General features: G+C 40.9%; 1 protein-coding gene across 7 annotated transcripts in view; it reads right to left on the reverse strand.

Moving 5' to 3' along the window:
• The window catches only part of CELF4 (CUGBP Elav-like family member 4), a 694,523-nt gene that overhangs the window by 291,240 nt on the left and 386,486 nt on the right, over positions 1 to 16,797 (reverse strand). For all 7 annotated transcript variants that reach the window (XR_009420407.1, XR_009420405.1, XR_009420406.1 and 4 more), the window contains exon 3: positions 10,260 to 10,308. Coding sequence is in view for 3 of the 7 variants with exons in the window: in XM_059491868.1 (XP_059347851.1) it covers positions 10,260 to 10,308 (49 nt within the window). In the remaining 4 variants the exon portion in view is untranslated. The remainder of the gene's footprint in view (positions 1 to 10,259; positions 10,309 to 16,797) is intronic.

A 16,797-nucleotide genomic window follows, 5' to 3' on the forward strand; every position in this document is an offset into this window, starting at 1 on the left:
TGTTTCAGTGCAGTGCTGCCTTGAAAATTGCCTCTCTACAAATGATATTACAAGGGGCCATATTCATTTTCCATCACAGATTCCAAAGCAAGCTGGTTTTAAAGATAAAAATACTTTTCTTAATTATGAAAACACATTTTAAAGACACTGATGCTACACACCGCTACTTTTAATTTTAAGGTTTTGGGGAGGTTTTTTGGTTCACTTTCTGTCCTGAGCATATGAGTGGTAGCAAAATAAAATACAAAAAATGAAAATAGAAATTGACTTTAAAGAGGAATTAAAACTGATCAGATAATCTCTATTGCTCAGGCTGATAGGGATTCAATCCCTTCTATTCTTCCCCTGATATTATGACGCAAACACATTAATGAAAAAAGATACCTTTTCTTTTTAGGACAAACCCCAAACTTCTAAAATCCATAGTTTTTATATAGCAATTTTAATTCATAGATCTCGCCTAGGGTTTCAGAAAAGTCAAGTATCATCCTTCATATGATACAGATAGAAAACTGTGGCCTGAAAAGGTGAAAGTTGCGATTCATCTTACCTCTCTTTAGGTGTCTAAAAGTGAGATATCTAAATCTAAGTTAATTGCCATAGGTTCATTCCTGATTCAGTGAGGGGAGAGGGAAGGGAAACTTTGAAGTGCCATTTATCCAATCTGTCTTAGGACAGGATGAATCATAGTTTGGAAGCTCTTCTCTCTCTCCACTGTCCATAGGAGGAGACTAGATTACTAACTTAGACTGTATGCTTAATATTTTTGTGATAAAGCTAGAAAAAGTGAATTCTGCCTGCAGTAACATTCTAAGAACCATGGCATAGTTGCCCTATTTAAAATTTCTCCTGTCCCTAAGTCTAGGGCTCCTAAGAGGCCCAGAGATTCTGGGTAAAAGCAGTAGATACAGTTTACTCAGTGAGCTAAGTCATTTACATTGAGAGATGTTCTTCCTCCCAAGCTGATTTCATGTACATACTGCAAAATATATATAGCAAATTGGAAAATGCTGTGTATGTCACGAAGGAAAGTTTTCTTGAGCTCCAGTGTTTCCGGAGTCTTGAAACTTCTTGCAAGCTGTGACACTCCAATCTGAGATCTCAGCAGGCAAGAGGCAAAACCCTCCCCACTGAAACTCCCACTCAAAGAGAGTTTGTCTGTGTCAAAACCGGGTTGAGCCAATCTGGGTGCCAACAGCTCAGAGTCCTGCCCATGGTGCAGACATTTCCTAGCTCCTGCTTTCCAGAAATACCCTGAATTACTCTAGAGTCAAAGGGATTTGCGAGTCTACGATAAACAAGTGACAGTTGAGAAGAAGCAGACACATATCACAGAATCACAGAATATTCTGAGTTGGAAGGGACCCACCCAAAAGTCCAACTCTTAAGTGAATGGCTGGTATGAGGATCAAACCCACAACTTTGACATTATTAGTCCCATCCACTAATCAGCCGAGTTTATGACAAAAATCTACCACTGGTGGAATTTTAAAGATGAAGGATGGTGATCTTCATGTGCTGAACACTGGACTCAGTTTATACCATGGGCAGCAGTATAACTGTACCAGGTCTGAAAACAACAATCTTGTTTACCCAGATTTCAGAAGTGGTTAGGCACTTGATTTACATTTATCACACTTGGGGATAGTTGGACAAACAAATGCATGTTAATTAAATGTGTATGTCAGATTCACGCCACTCTAAGTTTCCAGAAAAATCTGAAATTTAGATCTGGAGTAATGGTGGCAGATATGAAGAAAACTCTGGGTACCTTAATGATTTTTTTTTTTTTTTTGCTAAATATAGAAATGCCTCTGTGAATCAAAGGAAAAGAGCCCATTCAACAGGAATAAGGGCAACACCAAGACCCTCATACCTAACAGATTTGTGACTTCATAGGGGTTGTTTGAATAGTACTGCTCCAAGAGCTGCATTTGGACTCAGTGTAAGAACATTTTGATTCTTTGTGAATGTCACATGAAATAGCCAAGGAAGAAGCTTGGAAAATCTCAACAAGCAAATGAAATCTCTAAGGTGTGAGCATCAGTCACCCTTACTTTATTCAACACAGGCAGAAAAATGGCCCATACATTTCTTTTCCCCAAAATGTTTTTTTGAAAGAACAGAAAAACATGCCTTTATTTTTTTTTAAAGGAATGGCTGCGTAACCGTAACTAGAAGTTCATCAGTGGAAAAAAATACATAATGAATGGCTTGTTATTTCGACTCTTTTGTGAGACAGGTCATTAGAAACTTCATTTGTCTACACAGATTGCACTTATTCAGCTGTATTCTAATAAAATGCACATTGCTTCCAATAAAGGGAATGCATTTGCTATTGATGTGCTATAAACTACTATACAGAGAGGTGTTATTATATTCCTGTGTAATAACAAGCCAATTACAGTGATCAGCAAAACCTTTACAATAAAGTCAATGCACGAGGAGTGATTATCATAATGCATTCTAACTGTTCAGTGCCATAAATGCCTTGCAATTAATTGTGGCGCGTATATATAAATGTATTATTAATTCCCTATAAAACCCCATTGACAAGCAACCTTTACATTAAGAAAAGGATACTGGGATTGTTATGTGTCCCTGAGTTCACCCAGGAGGCTGAACTGTATTTACAATGGTAGGATTTTTTATAGGATTATATTTTTTATTTCCTCCACTCTTCTCCTCCCACTGCTTCTTCCATTTTGTCCTTTTACTGAAGAAAACTCCAAATATCACACTGCAGTATGAGGGCTCTTGATTACCCACTGCAGCTGATTTTTGGCCCTGTACACATCCTCCTGTGTACAGCTACAGGCTTTCATTGGTGCCTTAACCCTTTGACACTGACAGCCTTTGCATGAATGCCAAAGGCACTATCTACAAGAAATGAGCAAATAAAAACATACCACAGCCCAGGCAGACAATAAAGGAAGGGTGTGAAGGAGAAGGGAATCAAAGTTACATAACTGATCAAAAGTTCTGTCATAGCAAGAAACAGAGCCAATATCAAAACCTCGAGGAGATGAGCTCCCCAGTCTCTCTCTCTCCTCCTTCTTGTCAGTAAATTGTTAGGTTACAGACATTTTTTGAAAAATGTGCAATGTGGTTTTTGATTTTTGGGTTTTTTCCCTTTTATTCCCCTAATACTTGATTTTAAAAGGTTGTCCTTAGGACATGTACTAGAACACAATGTCCTGTGGATCTTTTCCAGTTCCTATTGATGGGCACACTTCCATTGATTTCAATCACCATGGGAAGGGCAGATGTGAACAAAAGTTTGATGTCCCTTATATTCTTTCAACATTTGACTGCAGAATGGAGCACATCAGCCTTCAGCAGAGTCATCAAATATAAAACGCTACACGTGAGGATCTGCTGAAACCCTTTTTCTCACCCAGAATTAAGTTTTAACAGAGAATGGAGAGCAAGAACAGGGTCATCCAGGGCCACTTTGAATTAACTGATCCATTTGCATGCTGGTACACTCTCCCTGCTTGAAAATACAGCTTTCTGAGGACAGCAGAGTGTCAGCTGTCAGTAGGGTCACATAGTGCTGAAATTCCACAATAACCAAGAGATTTTGATTTTCCATTGACTGTAATCAGTCCCACAACCACTTACAGCTAGGAAGACAAGATTTCCATGAGCACTGAAAAGCTCTTTCTGGATCAGATTTATCTTAGAGCTGAAGGAAAAACACTGCAGGTCATAAGAGATGTTCAGATCTGAAATAAAATCCGACATGTCCTCAGAGTGATGCTCAAGTTTGTGGGATACCTTAAGAGCCTGTTCTGGTTCTGGACCCAGCTCTTTCCCCAGCCCTTGACAAGACAAACAGGCTTCAAAGGCATTGACATCTCTCCCAGTACTGCAGCATCTCCTACAGTAATTCCTCAGGAGCCTCTGATAATGACACCAGAGTTTGCTGCTGGTCCTGACACTTCCCCAGCCTCTAAGGCAAGAAAGCTGCCTCCCAATTTAATATCAAGATTTTTGCTGTGTTCTTGATTTTTCTTTTTATTTTTTCCCCTTCATTCATGAGCTCATCTTCACTTGTGATAGACTTTTTAACAGAATATTAGGTTTAAATTTAACCAGTCATTTGTTCTCTTTACTGTCCACACAGATATACTGCAATTCATCTCTAGTAGGTAATATTTGATATGTAATTGATGGAGAAAAAGATATTTATATTTGAATGTGGGAGTATTTTTTTCCAAATGCCTCCTGAAAGAAGTCAAAACCAGCTAACCATGTTGAGTACAAATCTCTGGAAGGGGAGATGTATGAGACTTAGGAGGAGGATTTGACGTGAAGCTGGGCAGGCCACATAAAGGCAGTATGTAAGGATTGCCACCTTGGAAGAAGATATTCCCTCCTGCTGCTCTTGGGTGGGAAGTCTTTTTAAGGTAAAAGGCTGGAAGCAGCTAGTAAAGTGTCTTCCAAAGAGCTGGATGTTGCAGGCAACACGTGTGGATCAGAGCTGAGGAAGAGATGAGAGCTGCAGAGATGCAGCTCTGGCACGTGCACGGCCCAGACCTCAGGCCTGCTCACACCAGGCACAGCCCAGCCTTCAGCAGGGCAGGAGAGAAGATGCTGAGCTCTGCCAAGGCTACCCTCTGCTTTCTCATCCTTAGATGTCTTCAGACTTTTCTGGTCTAAAGATCTGAGCAACTAATTTATTCTTTACAAAGGGCTTCCGAGGAGGAAGGAAATCATTCCACGTACGACTATTATACCAACATGAAGACAAACTAAGCTGAAGGAAACCAGTCTTGCATGACTGCAGCACCCAAATAGGCCCAGATCTGGCTGGTACCTCGATGGGAAGCTCCCTGAGAGGTTTTGGACATCTGCACAAGCTGTGTAATTCTGGTTGGTTAAATGGAAAACAACTGACTAACAAATAATTACTGGGACCTAGGACAGATTGCCCTGCCACCCACAGCAGAGAGCTAGCAAGCTAGAGACTACCTGCTTGAAGTAAGAATTAGACCCAGGCTTTTGTCCTAAATGAAAATTTAACTTAGAAAATGTGGAGAAGCTGTTCTGACCCCATCATCATTACCAAGCTGATGGAAAGGGTATAATAAGAAGCAGAAAATAATTTGTGAGCAAGGCACGTTTTGCTGTTAACTCTAATTCAGTACTTGAATATTTTGCTCTGAATCTGGAATAAACCCTGACCAAACAGATAGTTTCAGATTTTGCACCTCAAGAAACAGGTAGAGAAATACTGCAAGTTAGTTAAAATACAAAGTCTAAGCCTTCCAGCTGCCAAGCAACAAAAAATGACACAGTGTCAGGATCTTTAGCTAGTTGGAGTGACTCAGAGAAAAGTTAGAAAGTCTCTTTTCCCAAACCGGTGCTTGAAGAAGGAGTCAGAGCTCTTAATTTCTCAGTCTCAAGGTTGTTTATTGTGTCTTATCTATAAAAAATGTTCTCCTGCCCCGCCGAGGTCTGTCCAGCAGGACAGTTCCAGGCCCACTGCCTGCCCCCAGGGCAGTGTTATGTCTTTACACTAAAAACTACATGTATAATATTTACAATGACTTTCCAATACCTATCACCTATGTTAGAGAGTGAGCTTCTACTCTAAACCAATCTGTAAGTGCCAACATCACAGCAGAAGATGGAGGCCAAGAAGAAGGAGAAAGGCTGGACACACCCAGGTTCCTCCATCTTGCCTCCTGAACCCCGATACCAAAAATCCCAAAATCTACTTTCCACCCTGTGATAACTTCACTATTATTCTACTTAATTTGTCATAGCTTGCAAGTCTTCATCTGAAGTTAGTAACTTGCTCCACGAGTCGTAATCAAAACCACAAGCATTTTAAGCTCTGTGCCAGGGTCCTGAGACCCCTGGCAAAAGTCTTAGCTGCTCAAGACAGCCAGAGAAATGTCCTAAGTCCTGACAACACAGCACACACCTCCCTCAAACATGAACAAAAGATAACCTGCTTGAAAGCACAGACAGAAACTTTAGCAGGTTTCTTGCATGCAGAAATACTGCAGAAATACTGCAGTACAATGCACCACAGTCTTTCCTGTTAACCTCTTAACACTCTCTCTGCAGGACACTACACCCTTTCAATCCTAAACCACTCTCTACTTTTCCTTTCTTTACTCCAGGAGCCTTCTGTTTGAAGGCTGGAGGACCCCAAAACCACCACAAAACGCATTTTGGTAGTGACATTTACACTGAGCCAGGGTATAGCACACGGCATACATCTTTGCATGGTTTCCTTCTCGGACCTTCCTCTGTCCTTTGAGAGGAATGTGGGAGCAGTGGAGCATCTAAGCATCACTAACGGGCTGCAGCTGGAGCAGCAGGAGAGTCCTTTCCTTTTAAAAAATGTTACTGCCTGTACAACATAGTGGGACCTAGGGGCTGCGTTTATCATAGGTTAACCCTGCCAGCTGCAGTGAAAGCTGCCTAGTGAGGGCTGGAGATATTGTGGATGAAATAAGAAATGGCTCCAAACTTTTGCCCCAAACCACAAAACAGACTTGAGATCACTCTCTAAGTTTGAGAAACTTTAAGTGATAGATACCTGCAGGCTATTTTTAGAGCTTAATATCAGACAAGGAGCTGAGGAAAACCACCTCCACCAAGGCGAGAATAATAGTGAATTCTAACAGTTTAGTTGGGATTTTTTATGTTCGAAATTTTGATGTGGAGTTCTAGCTTACCTCCCTAAAACTGTATTAGACTAACTAGTCTCTGGCAAAGTAGTTTCTGTATAATCAAGATAAAATGGCCAAAACAAAGGCCAATGAAAGTTCCTAAGATATCCTTAGTAGAGCTGGACTCACAATCTGATTTTTCATGACAAAATATGGAATTGCTCATTTTCTATCATATTCCATCAATTATGTTAGTGTTAAAGTAAAAAGTCTCAATGGACTCTGATCTTCTGATCAGGTATTTGAAACTTTATGAAGCATTTTGTAAAAGGAATACCCCTATAGAATATTTTGTATCTTGACTATGCACATACATGCACAAACAAGCAGAAATGTAAAATGTAAAATTTTCCCAGTAATTGAGACTATTTCCCTAGAGGAATATATTGAGGACACATTAATTTCTATTTCCCATGGGATTGATTAGGCAAATGTAAATAATGCCAGTTTTTGTTTAAAAGGTTTTCACGCTTTGTTTTGCTCACAGTACAATATGGATATTAACAAAAAAATAATAAACCCAGAAAAATTATTAACGACACTCACCATATCCATTTTGGTGGGTTGACTGTAATTTTTGACAGCAATATACTGAACGCTTTCCCAAACTAAGACAGTCTAAATTCCAGCTCACACACACTGAATGCTAACACTCACTCTCATTTCAGCTGAGAATTAGGGCACAGGGAGGGTTAAAGACTGAAAAAAAAAATAAATCCAGACTCCCGAACAACAAGAAAAACTGAGCTTAATCTGGTTGAAGGCGAGAATAAATTTGTGACACTTATCACCTTTTACTTGTGGAAGAACTTGCTGAAAAATGCAAAGATTCCTGTTTCAGTAAAATGCAAGTACTTGTCTCCAAAGAAAACACAATCTCAGTTCCACAAGAATGCTGCTCACCTTTTTCAGTAAAAACTTGCCTGCAAGCTGCAGTTCCAGAAAACACTGCATTTTTTCATTAGCACTGTGGCACCAGAATTCCCCTTAATCCAGGGTGTCTATTCCCCATGATCCAGAGTGTGGATTTTGGGCAGAGCAAGGACTTGTGCTCCGTGGAAGAGCTGCTTCATCTCCCAAGCCCCTCTCCTCCCCTATGTCCCATACTGATAGAGGGACAGGGTATAATAAGCCACAATTTAAATTTCTTTATTGTTGAGGTTGACCTTTATCTTGCAGCCCTAATGAAGCTTTTTGATGCGCTCCTAAGGCACAGGGCCCCCTTTTTAGCATTCTGTTTGCCGTGCCTGCTCTAACCGGTGGGCTCTTGAAGAACGTAAGTTTTCACACAATGCCTCCCTTGGGTGCCAATTGTTCTTTTCTCCCACAGCTGCCCTTGAGTCACGCCGTCCTGGAGCATCCCCAGCCCAGAAGCAGCTTGTCAGTGGGGAATTAGGACAACGTGTCTTTCACATCAATGATGAGAGCACCCGCTTGGCCTCTGCATTATGATCACCACTGACAGGAGAAATATGGGAGCAGGCTGGATGAGAAAAGATGAGGTTTGTGTAAGATGAGGAGGTAATTAGCTAAAATACAATGGGGAGGGGGCCATGGGTGGGATAATGTGGAATCAAGCTGCTACTGGAGCCCTTTGCAGTTCAAACCACTGCTCCTGAAAGCAGCTGCTCTTAGCAAAGGAGTTTGAAAACCCTCCCCAGAAAGCCAGGCATGTGTTCTCTATTACTGATTTGCATTAGAAAAAAAAAAAAAAAAAAAAAAAAAGATTGGGAGCTACATACCCTGTAGGCGCACTAGGCAAATTGGCCAGCCTAATTATTATTTTTTGGTATGTCTAATTAAATGGACAAAAGGCCTTCTCTTCACTCTCGCTGTCGGCACGAACTCCACTGGAATGTGCTTAATGTCCCCTCATTTGCCCAGGCAGCTGAGCCTTTCCATTTTCCCCTAGGAGACTGGCATTGACAACTGCCCATGGCTTACCCAGTCCTACTCAGACACAGAGCCAGATCATCAGACAAGGATGGAAAGGGGAAGAAATTGACCTGGTTCTATAAAAAAACACTGGACAATGCTGGAGGATGTGACGCATCTTTGTTGCAAGTCAGAAATGTGCCCTGGCCCTTGAATGCAGAACTTGCCAGATCCCATCAGGTACTTTCCCCCTATATTGACCAAATTCCCCTAAATTTTCTTTATAGAGGTTCTGAAAGGGCAGTATTTGTCTCTGATGGAGATTTCTGGTGTTTTTTCAGCACTCATTTCTCCTGTTCTGCAGTTACACACCACCACAGCCAGTCCTTGCAGAACCCTTTTCAACCTGTAGTTTCACCAGCCTGTAACACCAACCCTTTAACTACAAGCTACATACCAATTCTCCCAACAGCTTGAGTCACTGGAGAGTTTCAGCCTCACACTGACACTGCCAAAGTCCCTGAAATCCACAGCTTCCAAATGAAATGAGAGAGAATGTGGTGCCTTTTCTCTGTGAGGCATTTTTCTCCTTTTAAGTAGTAGTTGCCGGAGATTTCCACTAATGCCAGCACAAAGATAGTCATCCCACAAATGAGGATGAGTTTATATTTATGGTGGAAATTGAAAAGTTTTCAGACATCTAAGAGCCACATCATTGCTAAATGACAAAATCTACTCCCACATTTATCAGATACATAAGCACTAGAGGTTTTTACTGAAAAGATGAGGAAAAGGCTCTCTATTTTTTTCCCAAAGAGATAGGGATAGAGAGGAAGAGTACATGTCATTATATATATATGCGTGTGTATATATATATAAATGTACAGACACAAGAAAAAAATAGCAGGATGGTAATTTATCCAGCATAACAGACCATCTCACACTCTCTCAGTGATCTGTGTGTTTGATCTGACAAACAGGCTCCTATTAGAAGAGTACGGTGAAGTATCACCACATCAGTTCAGGTAAAAAACCTTTTACAGGAAACACCTCATCACTGGTGATCTATTGAACAATCACTTAACAAAGCCTTCCAAATCCACTGTGTAGAATGGAAAAGCAAAATACCAGCTCCTGATTTCAGCTATACCTGTGCAAATCCTGAATAACTCCCAGGGTCTGGGAGAAGTCTTCAGTTTCCACAACAGGTTTATCCAGATAAGCTGATACAGGTGCAGAAAACTCTGCCAGCTCAGAATTTGCTTTTTCCAGAAGCAGAGTTACTTGAGTGCATGCAGAAACAACATGGTTAGAGGAACCATAGAATTTCTGCTTTATCCTAACCAAATTAAACACATCTACAGCTCAGCCTGACACAGGCTTGAAAAAACCCCCATTGCTGTCCACTGCTGTTAAACTTTGTTAAGTCACTGCCTGATGCTTCACTTCTTAACAAGGCAGTTATTTGTTTCTCAGGCAATCGCTGGCACCTGCCTGCCTTTTAAAATCAAATAATAATTGAATATGAGGAAAGTGAGACGAAGTAAAGGAGATTTAATAAAGAGAATCTTTGCTGTGGAGGGAATTTCTTTGGCAGTGATTACGTTACTAATTGATCAGCACATTGCCTGAGAGAAGCCAGAGACAACAATTATATTTAGCACTGTGGCTGAAAGCAATGCAGTCAACTACCTCCTCGGCTTTCGCTGTCCGCTGGCTTCACCTGGATCGGTCTGTTCATCTGCAAGGAAGAACAAAGACAGACATGTAATTAATGGAGGAGTCAGACATTCATATACAGAGGCTTGCTTTGCTTCTTTACTGCGCATCATAATTAGCACCAGAATTTACTCCACAAGGGGGAGGAAAAAAAGCAATTAGTAAACAAAGAACTAACCAGTGCAGGCTGCGGCTTGGTCTGAGGCAAATAAATCAGTGTCACTCCTGTTACCCGACAGTGGCTTTGTTGAATCACATTGGGAGAGGGATCTGACTTATTTCACACAGGTCATGAAATTTTAAACATAACTTTTAAAATTTCTAATAGTTTCCCCTAGAAACACTGGTGCATGACAGCAAAAATGCTTTGTCAGAACATCAGGACCAGTGAAACTTAAAGTGCAAAAATTTCTTGAGATTGGTGTGATGGGAAAGAAATTGAAAAGCTAATTCCACTTCTACTGTTAGCTCAGTAGGATAGTCATGTGTGAGACAGCAGCCTCCATTTCAAACCAGGATTTGGATCTAACTTGTCCACATGCTGCAGGAGTATTGGATACTGAGAATTTTCTGGTGGTAGAGGACCAGATGTTCCTTCTATTGCTTTTTCAGATATCTTTTTCCTTTCTCATATCACTATACGAGTAGGATTAAAAACCTTGCCCACTGTGTTGTGAATAGGTTTCTGTTATTCAAATCATCCCTCTCTCACTCAACAAAATCACTGGGGACCATCACTATCCCCAGAGCTGCTCACTCCCAGGAGAGAGGGCAACAGATGCTCACAATGTTCTTCACTGGCAGTGCCTAACATGATGTGGGAGCCTGAAGAACAGGGATGAGGGTAAACCCCTCCTGTCAATAGCCAGGAATGCAGACTGGATCAGAAACAGCTAAGAATTTAGTCTGAAAGCCCTTCCCTGCCTCATACTTCTTGCCACATAAAGCAATCAATACCCTGTGCAGATGGAGTATTCAAAATATCTTTCTATGTGTGACCACCTCTGAGCAGAATAAAAATATCTTTTTGATTTGTCAACCAACAAAGAAAGTACAAGTTCAAACAAGCATCACAAGGAGCATGAGGTCAGAAGGCAATAGGAATCTCCTAACATATGTCTTCCCAGTAAAGTCAGACCACAAATTGGCTGATGAATATCACAGAATGCCTTCAGGGAATCAATCCATCCCTTATTTGTAGCTAATCATAGTTGGGCAGCAAGGCCATTAGTTTCATTTTTCCTTTTTTTTTTTTTTCTCCTAATTTTCCCCCTTTTTTTTTTTTTTGAAAAGCGCTTCATAATAAGTTAGATTTATTCTAATTGCTCTGCACACATTTTTAGTAACAACAAGTTATCAAGCTGGCTGACAAGTAGGTTAAGATGATGAAGAGCCTAGCAGATCCTGCTGTATTGTTGTCTCTAGAGGAAAATGTACTTATCCATAAAATGACTACAGTTGGACTCACGCAAGAGGAGGATCCATGCCTACAGATGCTACTACTGAGCAGTTCCTGCTCTCCTCTATGCCTGTGCCATCCAACAAAACCCAGACAGCTGAAGTGCTGAAACCAACATAGAACTGGTAATAGCTAAACCTTGCATCAGCCCTTACTTCTGCAAAGTTGCTCACAGAGGTACTACAAGGTGTTAGCAGGGCAGGGGTGATGTATGAAGCAGCAGCAGGGTATTCTGCCACAGGGCTCCTTTATACCCACATGTGAGCAGCTGGCTGCTGCTCACACTCAATGATCTGACACCACACAGGCGAGGAGAGAACTCAAGGCCATGTAACGCCAAATGTGTGGAAAGTGTAACTCTGAGCCACTCTTGAACTTGGTGTTTGAGGCATAAACCGTGCATGGTCTTTTGCAGTGCCTGTTCCTCTCTACTGATCATGGAGGTTGTCTTTGCATTTAGGCTTAGCTGATGTGAACCCCACCTTGCTTCTCATGTGCAGGACAATGAAGGCAAATTCCCTGGTTGCTTCCCTGGGCTGCTCAGCCTCTGGCTGTTTGTGTTTGCAGCAGGCTGGTGTTGGCCATCCACGTGCCAAAATCTGACTTGAGACCTGGTTACTTTTAACATTTGCCCCCTTATTCCAGATTATGGGCTCCTGATGGGAACCTTATGTCTAATCCACCCCTATGGTCAGAAAAGGGGATTCAGAGGTCCCTGGTGCTCATTCCAAGACAGCCAGAACCTGCATCCCAAGCAGTCAGAGGAATGTCACAGTAACCAGGAATTTGCAGGAGGTGTGCAGGATACAGCATCAAGAGGCAAAGTCTGAAGCCCGAATGGACACAGCCTTGAGATACAGAACATCCCATAAATCCACCCACATAGGTGCTGATCTGCATTGTGCTAAAGTCCATGAAAATTTCCACTGAACTCAAATAACTTTTGGATCCAGCCTTGAGGAAAACTAGACAGATTTCATCCTTCTTTCTGAGTTGAATGAAGTCAGTTTGCACAAGGCAGAGGACATTATCAGACCCTTTGGCAAAAATGAAAGGATGCAAATATGTGTTTGGACTTTGGTTGTTTTTTTTTTTTTTTTTTGGTTTGTTTTGGTTTGGTTTTTTGTTTTTGTTTTTTTTCTTTCTGATATTGAGGAGTGAGAAAAAGCAGTCAGTTCTGAAGAAAATTTATAAAAAGAGTGAGACACTGAGCATCCAACAGAGGAAGAAAAAACTGAGGAAATTAATAAGTAAAAGGCTAGTGTAATTTAATGTACACTATGATTTATACACTTGACAATTTCTTTATAGACCAAAGAGAAAGTGCTGCCTGAACGGAGCCCATAATACAAATTGAGATCATCTTGACATGAAAGACACCAATTATAGGGAGAAACACTGAGAGGAAAATAATTAAGTTTCCTTTCTCCATCTATGGAAATTTTTTTTCATACAGACACTCTGGGAGCAAGGACCTGTCAGGGGGACCAGAAAAGGGCTAAGTGGGGAAATAAAATGGCAGAACAATGCAGCTTTCTAACCCTGGGGAGATGCCTTAGTGGGGATAAGGGTATTCAGATATTCAAGTTCCCTGCTTATTCTTCAGCTGGAAGTAGCCATAAGTTAAGTGGAATGAAACTGAAGTTTATATTCCAAAATGAAGCCTTCTGAAGAGTGTTTGGGGAAATAGTGATATGGACATCTTTAATATGTGTCCTGTCTTGGTGGGCCCTGAGTGTGTGACAGGAGAAAGAATATTTTCCAGACAGCAAATCTGATTAATACCACCAGGAAATCCACCTGGGATCTGTGGAATTACAGATGTGGCTGTAAGGTGTTATTAAACCCTGTCACTAGAAGGCTTCAAAAGGGATTTGGCTGCATGGGAAAGGACCTAGGGCAGGCTGACCCAACATCTGAACTGGTGGATGGAGTGAGTGCACTGTCAGGCTTTCCTCTAGGATGTGCTGTCCTTTCAGTGGTCCTTCTTTCCTCTGCTCATGGATGCTCTTTGTGCTCTCATCTGAAATATGATCATGCTTCCCTGTTCCATGTCACCCGTGCTGGGGTAACACTGAGAAAGGATTAAATTGTTTTACCATTTTTTAGTCCCAAAAACATTCATCTTCTCTTTAAATTCTCTACCGTCCTTTAAGACCTGACTAAAATTTTTTATTCCCTCCATAATATGGAGATATCTGACTTTATGGTACCAGAATGCTCTATAGTTATAAAACCATTATAAATCAGGACAATGTTTATCCTCATTCATGATTCAGAGTCCCATTTGGCCAAAAATTTACTTTGAAGTGCTTCACTCGACAACAATTTTGTAGCAAAGATGTGCTGAGGACCACTGAGGCACAGGGATTTAGGCAAGAGCCAAATAATTTAATCTGGATTACATATATAGGCAGAGTGTTCAGAGAGGTGGTGAGACAGTGTTATGCACAGCAGAGTTTTATGCACAACTGTGTTCCCAGTGTGGAGTCAGGAAAAGCCTGGGGCTCAGGTTCCCCATCTGTACTGGGAAGAGGAACCATGGCAGCTGTGAATGGGCCCATTTCAGGAAGAGGTGTTGCGTCCTTTTCCTAAAAATGCCATAAATATTTGTGTTGATGGTGGACTTAAAACTTCACGTGCATCACACTTCTCATTTTCCTGTGATTCTTTGCAGGTTCATCAATGATGAATACCACCCTTACCAGCACCTTTGCAAACCTTAGGCAAGGTGATCACACTTTCTACGCTTCATACCCTTCCTTCATTTTGGGTTGCCCTTTCTTCTTTTTTGCCAAAAAACAAACCCATCCAAATTATGCCAGATGCCACCATCTCACACCAAATTGCCACTGCCCCACCTACGCCCACCCCAATTCTCCCAGCAAGTAGAAACACAACATCATTTTTCATGTCCAATTATAGCCACTGTGGTGCCACTGTTAAAAGACAGCGCAGGTACCCCTGTCAAAAAGGGTTTGAGTTACAAGAAGCGATGAATTATAGCAAGCCCTTTTTCAATTCTCCACAGAAATGAAATGTCAGAGCTTGCTGCTGTATTTTTCTCAGCACCATCAGCTACAGGCCACTGCAGGAATTAGACAGGGGACAGACGCTTTTCTGTATCATGATTTTTCTTTTCCTAAGGTTGTCGTTTTTTTGCCCCACCAACCTTTTTCTGCTCCCTCTGGCTTTGATATTAATTTAGAGCAGGTAGAAGCATCACCTAGGAAAGAAGAGTAGGAAGCAGAGACAGCTGATTTCTCACTGTCTCCATCTTTCTTCCTCTCACTGTTCCTACCACCCTTTTCCTTCTTGTCTCACCCACTTTTTCATTGCTCATCAATGTACCTTCTGTTTTTAAGTAGGTCTAAAACTCTACTTGAGAATGGACAAACACAGAGATTAAAAAAAATCCCTCAAAAATATGGAGCTATTCTGAATATCTTAAAATGTGCTCTGAAACAGGAAAGAAAAGGGAAAAGATGAGGAGATTACTGAAGATGAATTAAATGCCACTAATAGGAAGATCATGACCAAGCAGAAGAGAGGCTGGAGATAATCTGCTGGTTGTGCTTAAGGGTGATGTCACTTCAGGAGACAAAAGGTTATTCTAGAGCTTGTGTGCTTTATAGAACCATGGAAGATTTTCCTGCCAATCATATGAATAATAATAATAATATTTCTACCATCCTTAGAGGTCTTAAAATAATTGAATACTCCTTGAGGACATATTGGGGGTTTTGGTTTGTATCAAGAACCATGATGAAAGGATTTCTGCTGCCCATATTTCTGGAATTTTCCAAAAATGTAAAAAAAGTAGAGGAGCTAACCTCTGTCAAGGCCTGTTTCCAGCTCTCTCCTGGGTTTCTGGGTGAGTTTGGACACATCATTACATCTGCCTCTTTCTCAACTTTTATTCTACTAATGAAGATAAAGATATCATCATGTAGTATTAAGGTGGTTGATGGAAAAAAAAAAGTGTCTAAATTCTGCTTTTAAACAAACAAAAAACTAATAAACAAACATCCTGTCATTTCTATGCTTGAATTATGTGGACACATATAACAGCAAATAACAAACTCTTCATTCTCACTGAGGTTGTGTTGTGTTTGGTATTGTTCAGGGATCAGCCCCCTAAACTGATGATGAAACTCAGCTGTGACCTGGTCATGAAGAATGCCAGCTAGCAGGTCTTAGCAAATGTTTATTGGGCACTCCTGCATCTCTGTAGCTGCTGGTTAGCTTAATGGAAAAAAAAAAATCCCCAAAATAATATGCTGTTCTTGATGGTTTTGTGACATAGCTCAGATGTTAATTTGAGCTAGGAATAGTTTAATACCTGCTCTGAAATTTTCAGAAAGTACGTTTACTATTTATTTCTTTGGTGAGTTTTTCTGTTTCTAATCTCTCCCCAAAATGCTTAGAGGAATTTCATTTTACAATTTCTGCCAACTGAGTCTGCCATGAGTCTTTTTTGAGTCTGCCACGTGCACAATAGTAATTTCTCCAAATTCAATACAGCTATTTATGTGAGCAAAGGTATTGGCAGGAACGTGTTTATGGGAGTGGGTCATAATTTTTAAAGCATTGAACAAAATCTGCCCTGATAGAGGGCCCTAAGGAAATGCAAAGTATATCAGTGTCAAAGTTGGAAAAGCCAAGAAAATCACCTACAATTGAATTGTGTATGTGTAATTGCAAAGTTCAAGTAAATCACTCTGTACCTGATTCTGAGTGACATAATTGAATTACAGTGATCTAAACTAGATAGCCATAAGCATGAATCCAAAGCAATCTCCTTTCTCTGAAGATAGAAAACAACAAAGTCAGGGCTCAGGTGCTCAGCTCAGGGAAATTTCTCCAAATGCTACAGAATCAGGAAAGTCTCTTCACCACAGGTTAGCTGCACAAGTAGACTCCTATATTTGTCTATTTCAGCTGCAATTCATAAAGCAAAAACCTGTCCCCAAGGTAATAGAGGTAAGTGCTATGTATGCATGGATTGATGTGTAATTACACATTATCCACATTTACTGTGGGCACTCCGAA

This window comes from Ammospiza nelsoni, chromosome Z (assembly GCF_027579445.1).
Source record: "Ammospiza nelsoni isolate bAmmNel1 chromosome Z, bAmmNel1.pri, whole genome shotgun sequence".
Lineage (NCBI taxonomy): Eukaryota > Metazoa > Chordata > Aves > Passeriformes > Passerellidae > Ammospiza > Ammospiza nelsoni.